General features: G+C 35.7%; 5 protein-coding genes across 8 annotated transcripts; 2 read left to right on the top strand and 3 right to left on the bottom strand.

Annotated features, from left to right (window-relative positions):
• The first annotated feature begins 3,109 nt into the window (after positions 1-3,109).
• LOC121051274 lies at positions 3,110-7,460 on the top strand. The gene is made up of 5 exons (XM_040513464.1): positions 3,110-3,236; positions 4,195-4,480; positions 5,142-5,243; positions 6,740-6,844; positions 6,945-7,460. The coding sequence occupies exons 2-5, from the start codon at positions 4,397-4,399 to the stop codon at positions 7,260-7,262; spliced, it is 609 nt and encodes a 202-aa protein (XP_040369398.1). The 5' UTR covers positions 3,110-3,236; positions 4,195-4,396; the 3' UTR covers positions 7,263-7,460.
• Positions 7,461-8,140: 680 nt separating this feature from the next.
• LOC112180862 lies at positions 8,141-12,029 on the top strand. 3 transcript variants are annotated; one of them, XM_024319430.2, is made up of 5 exons: positions 8,141-8,249; positions 9,241-9,515; positions 10,568-10,669; positions 11,270-11,393; positions 11,744-12,029. In XM_024319430.2, exons 2-5 carry the CDS (start codon positions 9,432-9,434, stop codon positions 11,932-11,934), a joined length of 501 nt encoding a protein of 166 aa, XP_024175198.1. In that variant the 5' UTR covers positions 8,141-8,249; positions 9,241-9,431; the 3' UTR covers positions 11,935-12,029. The 3 variants fall into 3 exon arrangements, with proteins under 3 accessions (XP_024175198.1, XP_040373041.1, XP_040373039.1); XM_040517107.1 differs by having other exon boundaries at positions 8,162-8,249; positions 9,252-9,515; XM_040517105.1 differs by having other exon boundaries at positions 8,211-8,249; positions 9,184-9,515.
• Positions 12,030-12,304: 275 nt separating this feature from the next.
• LOC112180838 (proline-rich protein HaeIII subfamily 1) lies at positions 12,305-14,744 on the bottom strand. The gene is made up of 5 exons (XM_024319401.2): positions 14,593-14,744; positions 13,791-13,856; positions 13,570-13,699; positions 13,325-13,460; positions 12,305-13,110 (listed from the first exon to the last, which is right to left on the bottom strand). The coding sequence occupies exons 1-5, from the start codon at positions 14,657-14,659 to the stop codon at positions 12,529-12,531; spliced, it is 981 nt and encodes a 326-aa protein (XP_024175169.1). The 5' UTR covers positions 14,660-14,744; the 3' UTR covers positions 12,305-12,528.
• A 1,029-nt stretch (positions 14,745-15,773) lies between these two features.
• Positions 15,774-17,633, bottom strand: LOC112180881 (elicitor-responsive protein 3). Of its 2 annotated transcripts, none has more exons than XM_024319455.2 (5): positions 17,418-17,633; positions 16,697-16,762; positions 16,481-16,607; positions 16,224-16,356; positions 15,774-16,090 (listed from the first exon to the last, which is right to left on the bottom strand). In XM_024319455.2, the coding sequence occupies exons 1-5, from the start codon at positions 17,482-17,484 to the stop codon at positions 16,004-16,006; spliced, it is 480 nt and encodes a 159-aa protein (XP_024175223.1). In that variant the 5' UTR covers positions 17,485-17,633; the 3' UTR covers positions 15,774-16,003. The 2 variants fall into 2 exon arrangements, with proteins under 2 accessions (XP_024175223.1, XP_024175231.1); XM_024319463.2 differs by having other exon boundaries at positions 15,774-16,087; positions 17,418-17,628.
• Positions 17,634-18,629: 996 nt separating this feature from the next.
• On the bottom strand, positions 18,630-21,447 carry LOC112180847 (16 kDa phloem protein 2). The gene is made up of 5 exons (XM_024319413.2): positions 21,201-21,447; positions 20,422-20,487; positions 20,173-20,302; positions 19,899-20,016; positions 18,630-19,182 (listed from the first exon to the last, which is right to left on the bottom strand). The coding sequence occupies exons 1-5, from the start codon at positions 21,265-21,267 to the stop codon at positions 18,841-18,843; spliced, it is 723 nt and encodes a 240-aa protein (XP_024175181.1). The 5' UTR covers positions 21,268-21,447; the 3' UTR covers positions 18,630-18,840.
• Positions 21,448-22,967: the final 1,520 nt, after the last annotated feature.

The following is a 22,967-nucleotide window of genomic DNA, read 5'->3' as shown; positions in this document are numbered from 1 at the left end:
ATCAACATTTAACAAGTGTCTTAAAGTGATAACTGGATAAATACAAGTGGGTATACATACATGAATAGGCTAAGGTTACACAGAAGATGGAATTGACAAGAACGGAGACATAATTTGGTTTGTTGGCGTGTCATGTCTAACGAATCAATATAATTCACCTTTTAAAATTTTTAATATTGTGGCAAACACAATCAACATTTAACAAGTATCTAAAAGTGACTAATGGATAAATAAGGTATAGATATGTGAATAGGCTATGGTTATACACAAGGTGAAATTGGCAAAAATGTGGACCAATAAACTGGTTTCATTGGTGTATCATGTCCAACCTATTGATGTAATTAATGTACCATTTGAAATTTTTAACGTTTTAGACACAATCAACATTTGACAAGTGTCTAAAAGTGACAGATAGATAAATATGAGTGGATATTGATACGTGTGTTAATAATCTGTAGACACCAATGTCCAAAAAAAGTCCATCATAATTCTATATAATAAGCTTCTCTTACGTCTCATCTGCATTCATAATTTTCATAGATCGAGTTCGTCTGCATAACAATATTTGTTATTGCAATTGATCCTGAGCTATTTTGTTTTACATCCAAAGTATATGTCCCTCTTTGAATCACTTAGTTTTACGAAACATTTGTTTCAAAGCATTCTTATGAGGATTGATTTAGTTAGTGAGATCAATCGAATCAACGATTTACCAGACGTAAAGGTCCCTAGATACTGAGAGTCCATAGAGGCAACCTTCCCCCAGCCACACAGGTTAACCCTAGCTCTAACATCCTAACGTGCTTGTCCCCATTCTTTCCCTTGGATGACCACCTATGACCCAAAACACTACTCATTTATAGGCGCAGATTTGTGGCCAGAAGGTGGCCATACACTGGGGTCAATGTGGCCAAACGGGGCACAATAGAAGTACATGTAGGTCACCACTTCTTTCCCTCAGACCACCACACATTCATGAGCGTGGGCTCATGGTCAGGCACTGCGGTTGATGTGGTCAAACAGGACACAAATGTCACACCTGTAGTGCGAAGAGCTCTCATGTGCCCCGGCTCGTGGTCAGAAGGAGGCCAATACACAGCGGACAATGTGGCCAAACAAGACACAACCGTCGCACCTGCAGTCAGAACTGGTCTTGAGTTTTAGAACGGTTTTTCGGATATGGATAGGCTGAAAAAGAATGTAAATTTTTAGAATGTTTGGCAGTGTGTTCGTCACAAATTGAATACATTACCTTTTCGGTGAAAATACAGTTTATCTTTGTCCATATTTGGCTCGTATTGATAAATGTATTATTAGATTGTGCATGCATGGAAATTGATGTTTTATAAATGATACCAAATGGTTTCTCAGCTGAATGGGAATATGGATGTTCATATAATATTTGGCAACTTCATCAAAGAATGGAAATAAGCCAATTTTGAAACCCATATATAATTGCATAATGGCTACTTGGGTTTGAAACTATACAATATGGTTATGGTAAGAGGAAGAAATGGAAGAATATGTTGTATCAATATCAGTTACTTTGTTTGTACCAAAAAAAAAAAATCAGTTACTTTGTAGTGATATCTATTTCTTTTAGCTTAGTACAGAACACATTTAAGTAGTATATATATTTTTTTACACCATTCTAGAATTCCCAACATAGTGTTCAAATTTTAATTTTCATTAACATGTAATGGTGCAGCTTAATTGAAAATTTTGGTACACAGTTTTGTCATGAGTTAGGAAGGATCAGTTTGATTGACAGAACACATGCAAATCAAAACTCATAGGTACATACAAAAAGTCTAAAACCATAATTGGATCAAGTGAAAGAAGAATTTGATAATCTATTTCTTTATGCCTAAACCAAATTTTCACCAACGATCTCTATGCTTCTCGGAAATTCTACCATAATATCGGTTTTGGATATATAATTGTTAATGACATGGGTGAGGAAAACGTTTTTTTTTTTTTTTACATTGATTACATCAGTGTTATCTTCAATATATATTCCTAATGGGAGCTTCTATTTATACCTCTAAATTTGGCATTTGGACCTCCCCACTTAATAGACCTCCAACTTATTTTTACAAATAACCAATTTGCTATCTACACCTCTCTAATTTTCCTATAATGCCCATCGTCCAATAAAATCAAGAAAAGCCTTTTTCTTTTTTAGATTCTATTTATACTTTCAAAAATCAATAGTTAAACCTCCTTCAGTTTTTGCAGATTTAGAATTGCAACAAATTTTTTTTTTTTGAAGTTTATTCTTTATGTATGAGTAATAGAGGAATGGGCGCTAGCAACTGAAGGAATACCAATTTTTTTATGATCTTCAAGAGGAGCATCATGTTAAGTTAGTGATCATTCCGTTAATTTGATATGGGTGATGAGGTATTTCATAATATGTTGCTTCCAGATTTTGTATATGAGACCTATATGTGGAGTTATGTTTTGCGTCTTATGGCATGGAATGAATCTGTAGCTATTTTTTGCCTAGATCATGGTATAACTTCTCATGAATCTGGAGATTATGGATGATGGATGACTTTGGTGGAATTACGGGTTCTTGGATAAAGGAATTTTTTTTTTTTTTTGGAAGTTCATCCTTCATTTTACGTGGGAAGCAGTCAAATTCTGAAAATTTTGACTACGACGTTAAATAACGTTTGGCGATATATATTTTAGGGTTTACATTGGAGAACAAAGTTTTCCCCAAGTCGAAGACGAAGACTATTATCGTTCGTAGAGATAAGAAGAGATTTTTTTTTCTTTATTAATGTCTTTATTGGTAATTTGACATGAGTTGACAAAGTCAACTATTACTTCGAAAAAGAGAGAGGTCCAAATACCAATTTTGGAGGTATGAATAGAAGCTCTCATTCCTAATTCATATAGATAAACAAAAATGATTCACATTCAAAGAAGAAGAAAAATGACAACCTTTAAATAGTTATTTTCACTCTTATCTATACATCTCATGGGTGGAAAGCTTGGTAATTTTTTTTTATAATTGTAGGAATTCGCAAAAAAAGAAAAAGAAAAAGATTCCGTTTCGCAAAGCGCGGGAGTCGTTTTGGCGATAATAATTTACAAGAGATGAAACGATGTCGTTTGCCTCACTTTCCCAAATGGGAATAAGAGAAACACAGCAAAGCTAGGGATTTAAGCTCTGGCAATACGAAGAAGATGAAGAAATCCAAAGTCAGAAAGCTGAAGGCTTTCAGGTAAAACCTCTTCAATAATTTTGGTAGGCCAATAAGTTTTCCAGAAAGATTTGATTTTGTTAAACATTCTCTTTGCCATGGTTTAATTTGATGAGACTAACTTGTTAGATTCTTCAGAAATTTTATGCAGAAGAATATTATTTTGTGTGTATATATTGAAATTGATGATCTTTTAGTGTTGTTCAATTCATTTTTATTTATTGGGGTTTGTGGGTTTTGGCAATTTATGCCAATACAGTCACTATGAAATGATTTTTCCTTTGTTTTTGTTGCTTTTATATGATATTGGGTGTTAATTATTATCAGTTAGACCTTCAAAGAGGCTAAATGGTTATGAATCTCAATCAGTAGATTGCTAGCCATATGGGGAGTTTCGGATTTAAGTGTTTTTGTGTATCGGTGTGTGTATAAGAAAATGAAATGTGTATTGACATTGATGGATTGATTGCATTTTACTGTTTGTCGGTACTGATTAAGCTCTAGTAATTTTGTTATAAGCACAAAGTGTCTCTCAAGTGTTCTTCATGTGGTTAGTAACAAATGTGCATTTTCCGCTGTTTGCTTAGTTGGCATTGCACCACATACTTATTGAGACTATAAGTTGTTAAAATGGGATAGTTTCAAAGTCATAACTGGACATATTTATGGTTTACCTTTGCGAGATAGGAAAATATAAGCTTCAGATGTGCCTGAGCTAATTTGGTTTTAGGACAGACTCTGTTTACTATAGATGATACTTGTCTTGTTCATGATTATAAAAGGGACATTGGTTATCTAATCAAGATGATCTGTTAAGTGCTAAGGTGATGTGTTTTTGGTAGTGTTTTGCTCTTATCTGGAATTCATCCCGCCTTTTGGTCCGTTTCTTTCTAATGGTAAAATGCTTCTCTGTTTAGTTTGTCAGTTCCGTCCGTTCTATTTTTTTTTTCCTAAAAAGAATCATTTTCTTAAATGGCAGTTTCTTTTCGGCCACTCTGGTCAATAACGCTGAGAGGATGGGAACATGTGGGCTTTGGAGGCATCTTTTCTGTGTCAGGAATCCTCCCATTAATGCCTTGTTCTTATCTAACTTTTGGGGTTATAAGAACAACTCAAACGGAGAGGGAGTACAAGTGAGATATTTCTGAGAGCGCTGTTGAAGGAAAGCTTCATTTTGCACTATGGTGGATAAGAACGTACCACTCTCAATTCCTGAAGGCCAAGAGATTAAGATTGAAGTCCAATGGACTCAATCTGAAACCTCGGTAAATAAACACTAGAATCCCTGACCTTTTTCTATGTCTAGTATGTTGTAATCATTTCATTGGGTTTGAGTGGTAAAGATTTTTCATTTTAGTAAATCAGTGTTTCCTTCGCCAGCATGAGTTCCACTACTGCTATAATGGGTTTCCATTTTGGTGGTAGACTGACTTGACTGATTTAATTCTCACTTTGCACTTTATACCATATAAATTTGTGGTAATTGATTAATGAATCTATTTCAGTTCTCTTGTTATGATGTTATTGTTATTTAGTATTGGAAAAGTGATACTTCAGCACCATCAAAATTTTCACTATTGGCTTTATAAATTCAGAAGTGGATATTGTTTTTGGTGTTTGATTGACTTGGCATATTTGATTTGAAATACATCACATAAGATTTTATACTTGAAAATATGTAGTGTATTTGCTTCCTGAATCTCCGACTGTACATTAACTAAGGCTTTCGGGAGTGAAAAGGAATGTTAATAGTAGAGCTTTTAGGCTTACACTTATCTTCCTTTGCACTAAGTTTTCCATAGCATGTTCACTATATTTCAGTTGTGGTTTTCATAGATTTTTCTTTCAAGTCAACAAAATGATGAGATAAACTTTTACAACTTATTATTCCCCTGATAATGATGTTTTCATTTTTGGCTGTTGTAGGGCTACTGCTTTCCACCAAGTGGTTTCTGTTCCATAACATATGCAGATGTCTTGCGTTATGTTAACGATGACAAGGAAGCCAAGATTTCCAACTATTCAGCTGTGAGTTTGATCTTCTTCTTTCCTTTAATTCTGTAATTTATTTAGGCTAATTTGTTGTCATTGGCTAATATCTATGTTTTGAACTTGGGATGTATAACCTATTATGTGTCTAATAGATCATGAGTCCTGACTCCAAAATGTGCACCTAACATATGTTACCCTGGAGGCTTGATTTAAGAATTATTATTCCCAAAGAGAAGGGTTTTATTTTATTTATTGTATTTTTTCTATTTACTAAGAAATGAGTTTCAAACAGTGTGTTTTTGTATTGCGGATTGTGTTTCTCATGGTTAAATCCTTCATATTACCGTTCTTAAAATATCTGGAGAAGAGACTTGATGGCTTGGTCTTCTTTTGTTACTCAAGGGAACCTTTTCCAATCAATATATATTTACCTGCATTATTACATTAATTTACTCGATATATATGTATATTTGGATTTTAGATATAGATTTCGTATAACCTTGCTTTATCAATTTTGAACCATTATCCCTTTTCCTTCCATTGACTTGGACGCATGTGCTGTGCTTTTCAGTTGCCTCTCAAGTGCGTACTTAAACAAGTAAATATGGATGAATCACTTCCTATCAAATCATATAAACATAAAATATATAAGTAAGCTTCACAGCTACACTGCTCCAGAATCAGATCAATGAACCATTAGGGCTGTCACTTGGATTATGTCATCTCTTTCATGAATCAATGTTCTTGTATCTAGAAGTTGCATGATATGAAAATTCCCCTCACATCTTTGCTTTACAGAGTGATAACCCTTTCTTGTATCTTTTGGTTATAATTGGGAAGAAAACGATTGTCTCTGCTCAATAAAATATTACTTGTAGTTCGAACTTGCATAATATAAAAGTGTACTTCAAGCCTATTCTAGGAATATAGGTACATCCAGGATAAGTATGATCCAATACTTGAACAGATTACTTGCAGGCTCACCATTTGTCTACCTACATATCACCTCTATTAAAATCTTCCTGCTAATATGTTTCCCAATGTGAAAATTGCGGTAGAGTTGAAGACTAGCTTGTTTCTCGGATCAATTCTGCCGATGGGTATGTATATCCATTTACTCAGGAGGGTCATGGGCCCCCAACAATAGAATTTATGTTTGAAGGGGAACAAAAGGAATAAGAACCTTAAAATCTCAAGGCCCTTCCTCCTCCTCCTTTTTTTCCTTTCTTCCCTTTGTCTCAGTTTCAGGCAAAACCTAAAGCTAAGAAGCTTCGTTTGAGTGCTGTATGTAAGTGTTACAGCTGAATGAGTACTTCTGTTAGATTAGATTTATAGATGTTGCTGATGCACTTAGCAGATGAATCTGTGTTTTGTGAATCTGGAGTTTCTTTGTCCTTAACGAGATACAATATATAGATTTCAGTTCTTGTTTTACTATTTGTTTCTATTTGAAGTTTGAACTTTGACACAGAAAATTAACTTTTTTTCTTTTTTCTTTTTCTTCGTTTTTCAACTATCATCTTACTGTTCAGTTGCTGACTGGAGGTGTAAACAACCTGAGCAATCAATACTGCACTATTTGCAAAGAACCTGGGCATGATACTAATGTTTGTCCCCAACCCTTCATGCTAGATTGGGTACTGTCATTTACTGTCACTCCAGTTTTCAAAACTTTATACTCTCTGCTAGTTTTTAGTGTGTTGCCTGATCTTGTCACTTCCTTCTTGGAACTTTCAGCATGGGTTCGTGATCAATGGCATCCCAATTGTTCAGCGGCCGCCTTGGATCCCACCAATTGGTCTTCCACACATGCCAACTGTTCACCAGCACTGGGCAACTGTTAGACGCCGTCGCCGGGCAACCATTAGACGCGGACACATGCAAACTTTTGGACGCCCGTACATGCGAGTTTGTGCCCCTTCACTCCAGCGACCATTCATAGTCCGAGCACCTTCAACTGGCAGAGGCAGGACTGTGGCCAATAGGAGGCAACCAGAGTGCAGTCGTTGTGGCAGGGCTGGGCACAATATTCGCACCTGCGGTGAATCTGCCTGAAGCTCTTGGTTATAATAAACTTGTTTTGGAACTTATGTTTCCATGTTTATGTTCCTGCTGTCTGTTTTCCTTAGCTTCAAACTTCTAAACCTTTGGAACCTTTGAGTTTTCAATTCGAGTATGAATCGTTTGTTATTGGATGTTCTGGTTATTTTCTTATCTTAATTAAAATTTTCAGTTGCAGAGACCAGAAAGTTTACAATTTTATTAATTCTATGCAAGTTCTAGTTCATCATATTCCAAAGTTCTAACCGCTTTGCTTCCCAGAACGTAGCTTTGTTTCAGCATTGAAAATCTGCTATTGATACCACCTCTATTATGAAGAATTCCCTACAGCAGCATCTTCCTCACCTCTAACATGTTTCCATTCTTGATTAGAGCGTGGCCGAGAGTTGCAGAATTTTGGTTTCGATTCATATGCAGATTCAGGATACGAAATGCTTTCTCAGATAGGATGAAATGAATGGGAATGTGGATTCTTAGAATATCTGGCATTCTATTGCTCTCACACATTGAATACATTGTATCATTGTCCAGATAAAGCTGAGAATCATCAAATGGTGCAAAGACCAAGTTTGGAAATTATGGAAATTTGAAACCTTTACATAGCTAATGAGTACTTGTACCAACGAATACATTGTAAATATTATTTCCGGATTAATTTCGGCAAAAAGGAAAAGAAGAAAAAATTAAAATGACCCTTTGATAGACGAATTTTCATTGCCAAAATCCTTTAAGATAAACAACTAAATTTAAAAAAAAATTAAAAAAAAATAAAAAAAAAGAGAAAAAGGCTTCAGAGCGTTTTGCCAAGGTCAGGTCGTCGGTAAAAAGTAAAAACCTATGTCACGGAAAAACGTACGACGTCGTATTTGGCACTGACCTTTGTTAACTTGAGCAACTGGGGTCAGTTTGTTCAGAGAACTCAACTGGCAACATGAAGAAGAAGATGAAGATGTCCGAAGGCAAAAAGCTCAAGACTTTAAGGTACCCTCTATTAATATCAACCTTTTTTCAAATTGGGTACTTCAATTAATCCCTATATTCTTGTTGAGTCCAGATATGCTTGATTTCTTAGACCTTCAATGCCTTGTGCTTTATTGAGAAGAATGCTAGTTTGGGCTTATATGGAAAGATTGATGTTCTTGAACTGATTTTTCAATTTGATGTCCTTGAAATCCATTTCCAAATCAGAATCAAGTTTCCAAACGAATCATTAGTGTTGTTGATCAATTCATTGTTACTTACTAGGACAAGGAATGTTAGTTTGTGAGTTGAGGCAATTTTTATCAGCCGATCAATTGTGAAATGATTATATCTGTTTCGGGTTCCTTTTGTATGATGGCAGTTATTAATAAGTAGTTTACTAGCTATTCTTGAAAGCAGAGAAACGGCGAAGTTTGAACTGGAAATGTGTTTTGACATTGATGGATTGATTGGATTTATTGTTTTCAGGAATGATTAAACTACGCGTATCTAATAATTTTGTACTGGGGATGGAGTGTTTCTTTGTTATTTCTTTGTGTGGTTAATAGCCATTTAACTTTACAAATGTGCCTTGTTTTAGGTGTTTTGCTTGTTTGGTATTGCAGTACTTATTTCTTGAGACTCTAAAATCGAAAAGTTGAAAAGGGTCTTAAATGTGATAGTTTTAAAGTCATAACTGGACATGTTTATGGTTTACCTTGGGGAATAGGAAAATATAATTTACAAATTTCGGATGTCCCTGAGCCAAATTTCACTTGAGGGACACATTCTGTCTTCTCTAGATGATACATATCTCATGCTTATGGTGTGGATGTTGAGTATCTGATCAAGATGATATCTGAAATGCTAAGATGATTTGTTTCTGGTAATGCTATTTATCTTATCTGGAATGCATCCCACATTTTGAGCCATTTTATTGTTGTATATTTGTTAGGTTGTCATTTCCATTTCTGTTTACTCTTTGAAGAGAATAAGTTATCTTAATTTTCAGCGGCAATGCAGCCCCTCGTCTAAATACAGAGAGGATGGAAACACGTGGACGTGGAGGCATCTTTCCTCTTTTAAGAATCGACCCTTTAATGCCTCATTTCATAGGAAGTTTAGGGTTAAAAATCAATCGCAGAGGAAGTAGAAGGGAGAGATTTCTAAGAGCGCAGTCAAAGAAAAGAATCATTCTCGAATATGGAGGATAAGAACTCGTCAGGCCCAATTCCTGATGGCTGGGAGGTTAAGACTGAATGCCAGAAGGATGGATCTGAAATCCCGGTAATTAAACTTTGAGTTCTTCTGTATCTACTAATCATCTGATTCACTTCTAGTCGTGGAGAGTTTACTTCATAATAAATTAGTCTTTTCTTCACCTGCATGAGTGTCATTACTGCTGTAACAGGTTTCACTTTTGGTGGTCGATTAGCTATCTAATTTGATTCTCATTTTGTCGATTATATTATATGAAGTCATAGAAATTGAATAGCAAAATCTCATTTATTTCTCTAATTATTATCTTGTTGTGAACTTTGGCTAGCAACTCAGCATTGGAAAGTTGATTGCATGAGCTTCATAGATATGGAATTGGATTTTGGTTTTATTTTATATTTTCCTTTGGTTTTGAATTGAATTAGCTGATTTGACATTTTGAATTGTATTCTTGAAACATGCCTATTGGATTTGCTTCTTGACTATCCAGAGGTACAGTATTTGGTTGTTTTCTCGTAATCCTTTCCTTCTTAGATTGAAAAGGAATGAATCAGTATAGCTTTAAGGATATCTGCCTTTAATTCGCCTTTCAAAGGGCCTGTTAGACCTTTCAATAACGAAATTTGCTATATTCCTAAATTTGGTGGGCTTAATTGGAGTCTTTTAAGTATTGTATCATTTTCTCGCATGAGGCTTGGATTCTGAATCAGCCCTTTTATGACAATACATGACGGAAAATTTGCCTTCTGATTCTGTCATAAATATCAGAAGGAGATCTTTTATTCATGTCCTAGGAACTTGTTATCAGGGATTATCCATAAGAAAATGCATAAATGTTTTGAAATTTCCTTCTATGTCTTCTTTTGCATGTGCTTGCGAATTCATAAGCATATATGTTATGCATGCCCAATTCTTGACTTTGATAGTAAAATGAATTAATTGGTTTCAAGATCTTGACCACTTTATCTATTCAAAATTTAATATGTAATAGTTAGCGTAATTGGAATGAAGTACTAGTTTGTTGAAAACAACAAACGTTTATAGCCATAGTTTCGCACCCCTTCCCTTCAGTAGTTTACTTTCATTTCAGAACTTAATGTTTCAATGTTTGGTTGTTGTAGTTCTACTGGTGTCCCAGAAGTGGTCAGCATTTCTACACATATAAAGATATGATGCGATATGTAGAATATGCTCAGAAAAACCAGCTTTCGATCTACTCACCAGTAAGTTTTATCTTCTTTTTGCTTTTCCTTCTGTAATATTTTTAGCCTTGTTCATTTTCATTGGCTAATATTTAGACCAGGGATGTGAAAGCTAAACAACGTCCCTAATATCCTTTTAGTTATGCCCTCAGAAGTTGCTCCTAATAATCTTGTACTGGAGGCCTCATTTAAATAATCTTAATGAGAAGGGGGCCCATATGATAATAGATGGTTTGAAATATTGTGTTTTAGTTAGTCTTCAAATTTCAGGACAGGTAAGTTGGGGTTTTCTTGTGAAACTACAAACTTTTGTCTTGTGTATTTTGTTTCTTCATGATCAAAAGTCTGGTACATTGTAATTCTTGCAACCTTGAGAGCCTTCATTGTACTTAACGTATCTGGAAAATAAGCTTCCTTCATATTACCAGTTCTAATGTATTTTGGAGGAGAGACTTGCTGGCGTTCTTTTGTTAAAACTCTTACTGTAGTAAACCTCTCCTCAAATTAAATAATATGATCCTTTTTTTTTGGATAACTAAATAATATGATCCCTTTTGTAGTTTTATTTGTGGAAGGTCCTTGTGCATGCATTAGCTGACATTGATTTACACATGTATGTAGGATTTTCAGACCATGAAAATTAGAAAGAAAGCTAATTGGTCCCACAAGGGGAACAGAACTATAATTGCTCCTCGGAGAAGTCACTTTCTGGGGGAGAGTTCAAAGACACTGCCTTCTTATCGGGGTAAATTTCTGAACTATTTTTTGAGACCTTATTCTCTGTTTCTGTTGTAGAAAAATAATAGATCATCTCTAACATTATTGTTGGATTGACCTGCAAGGACCCTCTAGTTTGTTCTACAGCTTTCACATTGTCTTGCAATCAACCTCGAAGATTTTCTAGTTAAAGACCATGTGATACATGATACAAATAAAAATAAATTGGCTTTACTTTTAGATAACTTGTACCGTATTGGTGCCTTTCGATTGCTACAGAAGAAAAATAATTGCTTTTTGAAAAACCATAGTTCTTGGACAGTTGATTACTTGGTAGTGAATTTGTATTGCTTATAAGTTATAACTTATTAATTGCAGTAACTTTTCTAGAGGAAAGCTCCGACTTAGAGGAAAGGACTACCCTGTCTAACCCTGAGGTCAGTACTGAATCTACTAATACAGGGAAGGATATGGAAGCTAGTCAGGCTGGGATTGACAAGGAACCAGAAATTTTGAGCAGTGACCTTGAAGCATTGTTAATTGGGATTGAGAAATTAAGCCTTTGCTAATTGAAATTTAGATGAGTTTAACATTTTCTCCAATAATGATTAAACAATTTAAACCATACTGCCATTTGGTATGTTTCCTTTCACTTTTTAAGATATATGCTTTTTTCCAGTATTTCTTAATTCCGGAGGTTTATTTGAATGTGTTTTTTATGCCTGAATGGGACAATGGAGGTGTGATTGAAACTTGGAAGAAAACTGATATTTCATTTTCAATATTGGATATTTGGATGTACTTGGATGCAAATTTAATCAAATGAATTAGATTTACAACATGCATAACTGGTTCGACTGAATAATCACCATGACATAAACGATAAAAGCATATGACTATCGTATTATGGATGATATTGTGCAGTAGACATGGAAGATCTGTATGTAAATTAAGCAAACCAACATGTATATAGTCATAATTGTTTTGGAGTACATTGTATACAACAAGGTGGTAGAGCAAATACAAAACAAAATACATCAGTACAATAGACTCATTATTTCAGTCCATGAAACAAGTTGAGGAGCACATATATAGGATCGAACACAACACACACCAAAAGGAACCTCCAATCCAGTATTACTGTATTCTCAAACATTGCATGATCACAAGTTTATAACTGGGTAGAATCCATCCATCCTATCTCTCCTCGTCGAAAGAGGAGTGTTTCCATCCACCGGGTCTCTCCTCCCATAAGGTGGTTCATTCCTTCCACCATGTCTCTCCTCCCCGAAAGGTGGCCTCTCCTCCCCGTAAGGTGGTCTCTCTTCCCCATAAGGTGGTTCATTCCTTCCATCATGTCTCTCCTCCCCGAAAGGTGGCCTCTCCTCCCCGTAAGGTGGTCTCTCCTCCCCGTAAGGTGGCCTCTCCCCCCCAAAAGGTGGCCTCTCCTCCCCATAAGGTGGCCTCTCCTGCCTGTAAGGCGGCCTCTCCTCTCCGAAAGGTGGGCCCTCCTGCCTGTAAGGCGGTCTCTCCTCCCCAAAAGGCGGTCTCTCCGCCCCATAAGGCGGTCTCTCCTCACCGTAAGGTGGTCTCTCCTCCCCATAAGGTGGTTCATTCCTTCCACCTAGTCCCACCTCCCCAGAAGGTTGTTCTTTCCATCCACCCGGTATGTCCTCCCCATGAGATGATTGTTTCCATCCACCAGAGCCCTCCTCACCATGTTCTCCAGATTCAAAATCGCTTCTCTACAACATTGAATACAATCCAGTCAAAATGCATTAACAATGTACATGGAAAAATGCTTAGCACAACCACCATAAAATTAAATACATTACTACAACTATCCAATGTGGCAAGGGATGATCCTAGTGCCTTTTTATATCAAACATACAGGTTCTGAAACAATTCAAAGCAAATGAGCAGAAAATGAAGAGAAGGAGCATTTGAACTTTTGATTACCCCGGGCTCAAAACCAGACTCAGGAGTGAAAGTGAGTCCAAGTTTAACCCCACCATGAAATTCCTTCTCCTTATTGACAATGTTGTATGTAGTTGGGTTAACAGTTCCTTTGACAAAAGCTGGCAGCAAAGGAATGCTGTATATGAGGCCATATATAAACAAGTTAGACATCTAACTGCACTTCATATATATATAGACTTTGCAGCAGGGACGGAACAGAACAGAACCAGTTAATTAGTACTCACGTTGCTTCTCCAACAAAATCATCGGCACTGAAGTTATCTTTGTCCATTATTGTCAGATGGAGTTCCTTGACTTCATCGTCCGAGATTGTGAACAGAAAGGATTCATTCCATTCTGGGTTAGATCCTTTCCCTGCATGCAATACCACAATTCTATTGGAGTGCTGCACACACAAATTCAAGCCAAAGTCGACTCAAGTTCAAATGTATGACTAAAAGTGTACCTGTGAGCACAGTGCTTTTCTTCTCTTGGGTCTTCACAGTTAAAACAGCATAGGGGGATATTTTAGCTGCTCATAAAGCAATCAAACCCAAGTTATACATACATAGTTAGCATACTTAATCTACTGCAAACAAATATAGAAAAGGAAGAACAACATATTGATACTAAATAGATCTAAATTATATCTTTGACTTCAAAAGACTTAAAGAAATCTTGGAGCTAGCTAGAATACAAATTAACGGAATGGAAAATTGAAAATCAACTAGTTACTCATTACTTGGAGATACCCATCAGAAAGAATAAAATAAACTATGATGATGTCACTAGATCAGTTAAAATATGATTAAACCCAAATCTTTACATTATATAATGAAGAAATCAATGAGATAGAGTGATAGACATAAAGATCATATTGGTGGGGAAAACCACCAGTCAAAAGTAGATCTTTCTGCATTTCCTAAACTGGTATGGATCTATGAAAAGGGATCAAAAGCATTGATCAATCTTAATCTTTGGGCTACTTGAAGATTCAACTTTGTTCACTCACAAAGCATACTTATATACATGAATTATTGGTACATACACCTGAGAAAAATATGGTCATAATTACGCTTTCCATGTTGAAAAAAGCTAGGAAACAGTTCAGATCCACTTCTGGGTGAAGCAGAAAAAGAAAGTTCAGAAACCCAGAAATCATTTTTCATGTGTTATGTGTTTCCACAGTTATTATAGAGCAATTATCAGTAAAACATAAAAGTGATAGATCAAAGATACAAGAACAACACACAGATGGAGATAGTTACCGAGAAAATCATTGTTGTCGAGGCCTCTGGCATCAACAAGAACAACTTCAAGTGTTCCTCGAGGCATGCTTGGATGAGATCAAAATGAAACTCACAGAAACTGTATGAGAGAATGATCATTTGCCTGCTGGCTATTTAAAGACAATTTTTTTACCAGCTTATAGTTACTAGTTTCCAGTACTTACAGTTTACCATGCATGTCTGAATAGTGAAAATTCTTTAACGGGGTTGATCATTGATGGGCTCCATAATAGGACATGTTGTTTTCAACTTTAAAAGCCTTGCGCTCCATAGCCATTTCCATATTGAAATGGAAGGGATATTCTGTAATCCGTGTGTATCACATTCAATCCTTCATACGTGGGAAAAAATCTTATCTAGAAAGTGAAAATATCACATCAGAGACGAACGTGGCGAGAGCACCAATATTTTGTGGCACTAGTGATGCGTCCACTTTGTTGGAAATAGGCTCCATGTTCAAATCAGATTTTGACATCTTCTGCAAATGAATTAATAATGAAATACCAGGCTAAGAAGAATGTGTCAACCGATAATATAATCTCATGGAGCCTTGTAATTTTTTTTGAAGAAGAGCACTTATCTAGTTATCTTTAGACCCACAGTAAGAGCTTTAGCATTAATAAATACCTTGTGTTTTTAGATGTTTACGTGTATAAAAGCATTGTAAGAGTATTTGGTCAGGTGTTGTGGTAGTATATGATCCTCACTCCCTTGTCTCAATGCACTGGTTTGCTTGCAAAGTTGCAAGGTACAGAACATTCTTGGCACCGTAACTCCAAATGCAGCTGCCATGACTGTGGCTTCTGGAAAGGAGGCAAACTCGTACTGTCGAAGCCAAGAAAAGTTGTGCAGGGCAGATCAGAGCAAAGCAATGATCGATATGAAAGAGTAGCATTCTATTCTACTACAGATATTTTGATGAGATAGGCTTGTAAGCTTGTTCTCTATCTGCCCAGATGCTACAACACATATATATGAGGTATGAGAATCCGAACCACCAGCTTGCTGTAAGCTGCTTTGAAAAGTCTCAAACTTATAAATTGAAGTTGTTTCATTTTTGTTACCAAACATGAAAAACCAATGTGATTGAATTAGTTGTCAGTCTTAGATCACCATAAAATTATTATGCTATGGATATACCGGTAGAGAGCATTGACAAGTAGATGATGAATGATCTGTTCGTAAGTAATTTGAAACAACTAACTTCATTGTTTTAAGTAGAGACTGGGTACAATAAGGAGGTAAAGCATGTATGAAACAATTTAATCAGTAAAGTAGATTAATTATTTCAAGTTTATCAAACAACTTGAGGCAAATGTACAGGACAACACCAGGCAGCTAAATGAACATCACTTAAGGTCATCCTGAATTCAATGATTGTTATCCACCCTTACTCCTCGCCATAAGCAGATTGTTTCCATCCACCATAGCTCTCCTCTGTTTCAGCGCCCTCTCCAGAACGATACTCACTTCTCTGCAGTAAATAATACAAAAGGCATTAACAATGAAAGCTTGATTTTAATTGGGATGTTTAACACAACTACCATTAAAATCGAATATTTGATATGAAAGATGTGGAAAAATCAAAAACTCATGATAAGTCATGATACCTCTTCAGGCTCAGCCTCAGGAGTGAATTTGAGTCCAACTTTAATTCCTCCACGATATTCCTTCTCCTGATTAACAACATTGTATGCAGTTGGCAAAAGGCTTCCTTCTTCAAAAACTGGCTCTAGAGAAATGCTGTATGAACCAATATATAAACAAGTTACACAGCTTAACTACTTTCACCAGAAACAGAACGAAACAAGGTGCAAATCAGTACTTGCAATTAAGCAGAAATGACCAAAAGAGGGGGAATACTCACATTGCTTCTCCAACATAATCATCTGCGCTGAAGTTGTCCTTCTCCATTATTTTCAAGTGAAGGTCAGCAGAATCGTCCGAGATAGTGAATAGAAAAGTCTCATTCCATTCTGGGTTAGATCCTTGAGCTGCAAATATGTACAACTTTACTTTAATTACACCAATATAATTCATAGTTCACCCAAAGGTTAAACAAATTAGATATCTAGAAGCGTACCTGAAACCACAGTGCTTTTCTTCTCTTGGGTATTTACAGTCAAAAGGACATAGGGGTCCATGTCAGCTGTTCACAAAACACTGAACTCATGAAATGCACACATAATGGACATATTGGTCAGAAATATAATGCAGACACGTTCATAAAGAGGGCATCCAATTCATATCTATTCTCTCTACGATCTATAAATAGTCATGTCCCAAAAGAAGAACTAGCTCTACATACGTTAGTGAATCAGCTTAGCTACTTATGACCAGAATAATGTTGTCACTAAATCATGTCCTTTGTTATAGATGCCAATAGTGGATCAATTCCAATATGAATAAAGTTTAAACCCAAATACTCACATATCCAAAAGGAAGAAACAAACGAACTAGACAAAAAGATATTTTCTGCATTCTAAAGTAATCTATGGATCTGCCAAAAAGGATCAAGAACTTTCAGTAATTATTCATTTTGGTGGTACTGCATCAAAGATTCAACCTTTCACATTCACAAAACACACACACGAAAGTCAAAAGAGCCAGCAAAGCCTTTAGAGTTTAGATCCAATTTTGGGTGAAGCAGAAAGCAACCCAGAAATCATTTCTCCTGTGCTATATGTTTCCACAATAAACACCAAACAATGATAGCAGAAGTCCAAGTTATAGATCGGAGATTCATAATCTACACACACCCAGAAACAAACAGAGACAGAAAGAGGAGGGAGAGAGATAGTTACCCATAAAGTCATTGTTGTCGAGGCCTTTGGCATCAACAAGAAGAACTTCAAGTGTCCCAATAGGCATGATTGGATCGGATGTAAGATGAAATCCACAGAGAAGGGAGAAGATGCAGGAGGAGTAGTCTACACGTAGTGCTTCAGTTCTCAAAGCTGGAACGACTTTGGAAGAATGACCCGAGTATCTGATATCATTTTGCCTGCTGGGCTACTATTTAAAAGCATTTCTTAGTTTCTTACACAGTTACCGGTTACCTATTTGAATAGTGAAAACTCTTGGCCGTCGTTTTCACATGGAAATTGAATATTCTGCAAGTCTTTTTCTTGCATGTACAGACACACATCTTGTACGCGGCAAGCGCGCCAATATTTGGTGGCATTTGTCACCATTTTGTGGAAAAACCGAAAAAGGTTCCATCTTCCATGTTCATAGTTTGAAACTATGTCTAACTTAATGAACAAGGTTTTAGTAGTGTGATTTGTTAATTATCTAACCTTTTTTTCAGTGTGAACTGCCATTTTACATAATTGATTTAAATATACAAAACTTCCCTTTGAATTGTTGACAACAACTTACTATGATATTAAGAAAATTAAAAAATGTTACAAAATGTATAGAATGAGTTTTAAATGTGTGTGAATAACGACACTATTATAGTGTGTGTGTGTTTGTAGAAATGCAATTCATGGTAATAAACTAATAAAGTACTCAAGCTAAGAAGAATATGCAACTATGATATGGAATTGTAAGTGTCCCATAACATTGTGAACTCAATAAGAATTCGACTCTCATCTTTTTCTTAATAAAAAAAAAAGATTAAAAATTTAAAAAAAAAAAAGAAAAAAAAAAAGCCTCATCACTGCATTGATATTGTTCAAACTTAATCACTTATTATATATTAGATGTTGACTCGATAGACCTCAATGAAATTGGTAGTAAACCATCAGTTCTAATTTTTTTTTCCTATCACTTTCTTGATATGGATTTTTACTCTCCAATAGTCTTTATATTTTCCCTTTTGGAAGTTTATTATGTATTTCTTCTACCTTATTTGCTAAGCAAACTTCACCTGGGATTAGATTTTAGTCGTTGTGAGCTTTTGTTTTGAAATCCAAGTATAATGTGGGTCCAAACAATTTTCGTGATTTCATCTGTACCATTGGAGTAGTCTATACTTGTTGTGATGATCATAAAGGAAATTGATTAGAAAGTAAAGCAAATATAAAGCAATCACCATTAAGAAAATTGACCGACAACCAGTCCATACACAAATTGAGAGATGCATCTGTTTGTATGTAAAAGTAAACCATAAAGGATAGGGACCTCAAAGATGATCACTAATCCTCCTTATTCTTGCACTGATCAGGCTAGCTAGTAACTGAACTTCATACATTACCCTGTAAAAAACCAAGGTCATGATCCTCAATCTCGGTACGATGATTCTTTGTATCCACCATAGCTTTCCTCCTCCTTCTCATACCTAGATGACTCTCTCCGTCCACCACTCCTTCCCCTGGAATCACCATAGCCTCCCCCGCAGTCATCATCATCATACCTCTCCCTAGAGTCACCATGGCCGCCCCTCCTAGAGTCATCATGACCATACCTCTCCCTAGAGTCACCATGGTTCCTCCTTGAGTCATCACCGTAGCTCCCCTGATAGTCATCACCATACCTCTCCTCCCTGGAATCGCCATGTCTCCTCCTAGAGCCACCATGACTCCCCCCATATTCATCACAGTCGACTGCACGATGGCTAGTTCTCTGCACAATGAATTGAACAGGAGTATAAAGGCATTAACAACCGAAGTGTAAAATTGGTTTAACTGTGATCTTGTTCAACACAACAAGGATATGAGAAGGTACTAACAATGAGCTGATAAACTTATATGGAGCCCTATGGTGAAGGCAAGAGGTAACTAAGATATCTAGAACGACCTAAAAGGGGACCTCCAACACAAAATTTGATATAGCATCTCTGATAGTAAAGAGTTACACTTGGGTTTTCATTTTACTTCTTGGCACCCCAAATACCTGTTCACCATATATTGCATTGATACTATTACTTTGGACAGACCTAAATGTCAAACTGTAATATTCTGACAGAACCACTTCAGTGATGTGAACTTTGGCCTATCAGTCTTCTTTATGGGGAAGGACTTCTAGTATGGTGAGGGGCTTTGACCTTTTCTTATGCAAATTAAAAACAATATTAAAGCGGTCAATAGTGTTGGTCTCACGGTCTCACCAATGCCCTTTTCGGCATATTCCATTGGTCAAATTTAGCTAAAATGAGCATTACATTATTGAGATTATAAAATTTGAAGAGAAAAAGAAATAAAAAATTGAAAGACCATCACTGAATGACCAACAATTCACGACTCTAGAGTTTTAATACTCATAAACACTAGAACATGCACCTTAGATAATGGAAAAAAAGTGCATTGTATTTTGATAATAGTAATTAAGATTATTATTACCTCAGGGGAGAAAACGAGTCCAACTGTAATCTCTCCATGATATTCCTTTTCCGCATTGACAACATTGTATTTAGATGGTGCTATGTTTCCTTTCATGAACACTGATTCTAAAGGAATGCTGCATCATGTAAATATAGATTTCATATGTTACACTCAATCTCATAGGGATCGAGCAGTTTAGAGTCATATCCAGAAATTTCCTGACCAGGTTAGCTATGTTTTTTAGTGATCTTACACATGTTACATACAGGAACAAAGAAAGAGAGGTACTCACGTTGCTTCTCCAACAAAATCATCTGCGCTGAAGGTATCTTTGTCCATTATTTTTAAGTTGAGTTCGGTAACATCATCCGATGAGACCGTGAATTGAAAAGTTTCATTCCATTCTGGTTCAGATCCTTGCCCTGCAAGTATGTAATTTTACATCGGTCAGTTAGATAATTTATTGAAAACAGCGATCTCACCCAAAAGTTAAGACAAATAATGCTGAGAGAAACAATATGGAAGATGGCTAGAAGGGTACCTTCTACCACAGTGCTTTTCTTCTCTTGAGTCCGTAAGGTTAAAATGACATAGGGATCCATTTTACCTGTTCATAAAGCATCCAAATCATAACATGGATAATTAGCCGTCATATTGGTCAGAAATCAAATTTTGATTGCAAACAAATTAAAAAAGAATCATCTACATCTAGTTTTGTCCTCAACTTCGATAGACCATGCTTCACGGGATGAGGTTGAATGTTTTCTTGGCAACAAATCCAAAACATGTTATGTTGCAAGACTGAATTTGGGTCATATTCAAGTAACAAACACTCAAATCGATCACTTAGATTCTATACACATGTGATATTACATTATTACCCGGCAATGGAGCATTTTTGTCCTGTTTTTTTTTTTTTTATATTTTTAATATTGCTCTGGAAGAGTGGCACCAAGACTGACTATTTATCAAACATACTACTGAAATATGAATCTGCTAGCTAAAACATAGATCCCTCTTCAAAATATTTAGATCCAGCTACCCACGTATCAAAATCAATAACGAAGAAATTAGAAATTCAGCTTCACACAATTATGTGCACACAAAGACATGTATATTAGTATATACAAACACAATCACAAGAGAAAATTGGCATGAATCACGTAAATAATGTCAAAGAATAGTTTAGATTTCAGATCCCCAAACATTGGCAAAGCAGAAAGCAATAATACATTATGCACCCTAATGATCATTTCTCATGTAGATGTACGTGTGCACACAATTTACAGAGCATTGTTATTATATATAGACCAAAGTTACCGAAAAAATCATCGTCTTCAAGGTCTTTGGCCCCAACCAGAAGGACTTCAAGCGTTCCATAAGGCATGTTTGCAGGATCGAATGAGAATGAAAATTCAGACAGACAGACAGGAGGAAGGAAAGAAGAGAAATGGACAATTCTACAACTGTTGGAGTTTTTGCATTTATATTAAGTTTAACAGAGGTCGAGGACGACTCTAGAGAGAGAAAGGCTCTCACCAGATACACACTTACCAAGCCAAGCACTGTCTTATAATAGGGCTTGACTGGTTCAATTAGTTCGGTTTCCACGATATGACGCGTGATTTCTTCATCCTCGGTGTACGGTGATGTTAGGAATTTGGGATCAGAAAGAAATCAGATTTCTGATTTTTGTATGACGCCAAGTAAGAAAAATAATATACATTAACTTTATAGGTATCCTTGTGATTCTTTTCCTTTTCAAGTTCATTCAAGATTGAAGAAACTATTTTTCTTTTTCAAATAATTTAATCACTAGCCTCTTACCACACGCGTGAGCGTGTGTCAATTGACATTTTTTACTTTTTTTTTTTATATTTTATTTGTGTCTATAATATGTTATGTATAAAAAAAAGAGTTTGTTTTAGTAATTTCTCTAAAAAAATGTTTATTTTTTATGAAATTATAACTTTTTCTTTCTTCAAAAAAAAAAAAGGTTAACTTTTTGTTTAATAAGTAATTCTTTTATTAGCAAATTACCACTACCTACACTTTTTTTTCATAAATTACCATAAGCAGGCCTGTTTTTATAAATTCCCATGAGCTAGTGTGTAGGGCCCATGCGCAAGGTATTATACATTGCTGTCAGATTTCTTTCATTTTTGAATTATTTCTATTGACAAGTAAATTACGAATCTGCCCTTATGGGTTTGATAATGCGAATCAACACTGCTGAATGTCAGTAGCATTATGAAAAAATAATATTTCTAGAAACACTACATTTGAATAATAATTCCAAAAACTATTTATACATATTACAATATGAAACTTGAACACTGCTGAATGTCAGTAGCATTATGAAAAAATAATATTTCTAGAAACAATACATTTGAATAATAATTCCAAAAACTATTTATACATATTACAATATGAAACTTGAACACTATATCATTTATCTCTGGTTTTGCTGCTTTCACATACAAGTTGCTTTGAATTTCACATCTTCTCATGGTGAAGAAGTTTCTCCAGCAGAATTTTCAAGAGTACTGACCCTCAGTAGTATACTAGCCCTATCAGTAGTGTATTGATCCCCAGTAGTATACTGACCCCCAGTAGTATATTATGGCCTTCTTGCATTTGCTCACATCAACATTGCTTTCATTAGCTCCATCCTGCAAGTCAACCGGCAACACAGAACATAAGGGATGACAAAACACAAAACTAAAGCATTACACAATACCAACAATCCCATCAGAAACTAACATAAACACAAAACTAAAGCTACTGACCCTCAATACAAAACTAATAATCATACTATAGCTACTGAACACACAATCCGTTATAGCTTACCCATGCCAAAACCTGTGACAACATGAGGTTGAAGGTACTAACTCTCAGAATTTCTCAACCAAAATTTCTCAGCTAAAACTACAAATTTCTCAACCAAAATTTCTCAGCTAAACCTCTATCATATCGCACCTGTCATCACTCTTTCCCTCCAATCTCTACTTCCAATTGCGATCTAAATTTGAGCAGACGACAATCACAAATAACAAGAGATGTCACTTGCACTCTCAATCAAGCAAT

The sequence above is a fragment of the Rosa chinensis genome, chromosome 1 (assembly GCF_002994745.2).
Source record: "Rosa chinensis cultivar Old Blush chromosome 1, RchiOBHm-V2, whole genome shotgun sequence".
Taxonomy (NCBI): Eukaryota; Viridiplantae; Streptophyta; class Magnoliopsida; order Rosales; family Rosaceae; genus Rosa; species Rosa chinensis.
This window is presented reverse-complemented; position numbering and strand designations above follow the sequence as displayed.

Excerpts from the sequence above, each read along its gene's own strand:
- LOC112180847 (XM_024319413.2), bottom strand. The coding sequence starts at position 21,267 with ATGCCTTATGGAACGCTTGAAGTCCTTCTGGTTGGGGCCAAAGACCTT. Across the intron at positions 20,488-21,200 it reads TGAAGACGATGATTTTTTCG|GTAAAATGGATCCCTATGTC; the intron begins GTAACTTTGGTC and ends CTTTATGAACAG. Across the intron at positions 19,183-19,898 it reads GACTCGTTTTCTCCCCTGAG|AGAACTAGCCATCGTGCAGT; the intron begins GTAATAATAATC and ends TTCATTGTGCAG.
- LOC121051274 (XM_040513464.1), top strand. The coding sequence starts at position 4,397 with ATGGTGGATAAGAACGTACCACTCTCAATTCCTGAAGGCCAAGAGATT. Across the intron at positions 4,481-5,141 it reads GGACTCAATCTGAAACCTCG|GGCTACTGCTTTCCACCAAG; the intron begins GTAAATAAACAC and ends TGGCTGTTGTAG. Across the intron at positions 5,244-6,739 it reads AGATTTCCAACTATTCAGCT|TTGCTGACTGGAGGTGTAAA; the intron begins GTGAGTTTGATC and ends CTTACTGTTCAG.
- LOC112180881 (XM_024319455.2), bottom strand. The coding sequence starts at position 17,484 with ATGCCTATTGGGACACTTGAAGTTCTTCTTGTTGATGCCAAAGGCCTC. Across the intron at positions 16,608-16,696 it reads GAAAAGCACTGTGGTTTCAG|CTCAAGGATCTAACCCAGAA; the intron begins GTACGCTTCTAG and ends ACATATTTGCAG. Across the intron at positions 16,091-16,223 it reads CTGAGGCTGAGCCTGAAGAG|CAGAGAAGTGAGTATCGTTC; the intron begins GTATCATGACTT and ends TATTATTTACTG.
- LOC112180862 (XM_024319430.2), top strand. The coding sequence starts at position 9,432 with ATGGAGGATAAGAACTCGTCAGGCCCAATTCCTGATGGCTGGGAGGTT. Across the intron at positions 10,670-11,269 it reads AGCTTTCGATCTACTCACCA|GATTTTCAGACCATGAAAAT; the intron begins GTAAGTTTTATC and ends ACATGTATGTAG. Across the intron at positions 11,394-11,743 it reads GACACTGCCTTCTTATCGGG|TAACTTTTCTAGAGGAAAGC; the intron begins GTAAATTTCTGA and ends TATTAATTGCAG.
- LOC112180838 (XM_024319401.2), bottom strand. The coding sequence starts at position 14,659 with ATGCCTCGAGGAACACTTGAAGTTGTTCTTGTTGATGCCAGAGGCCTC. Across the intron at positions 13,857-14,592 it reads CGACAACAATGATTTTCTCG|CTAAAATATCCCCCTATGCT; the intron begins GTAACTATCTCC and ends CTTTATGAGCAG. Across the intron at positions 13,111-13,324 it reads AGTCTGGTTTTGAGCCCGGG|AGAAGCGATTTTGAATCTGG; the intron begins GTAATCAAAAGT and ends TCAATGTTGTAG.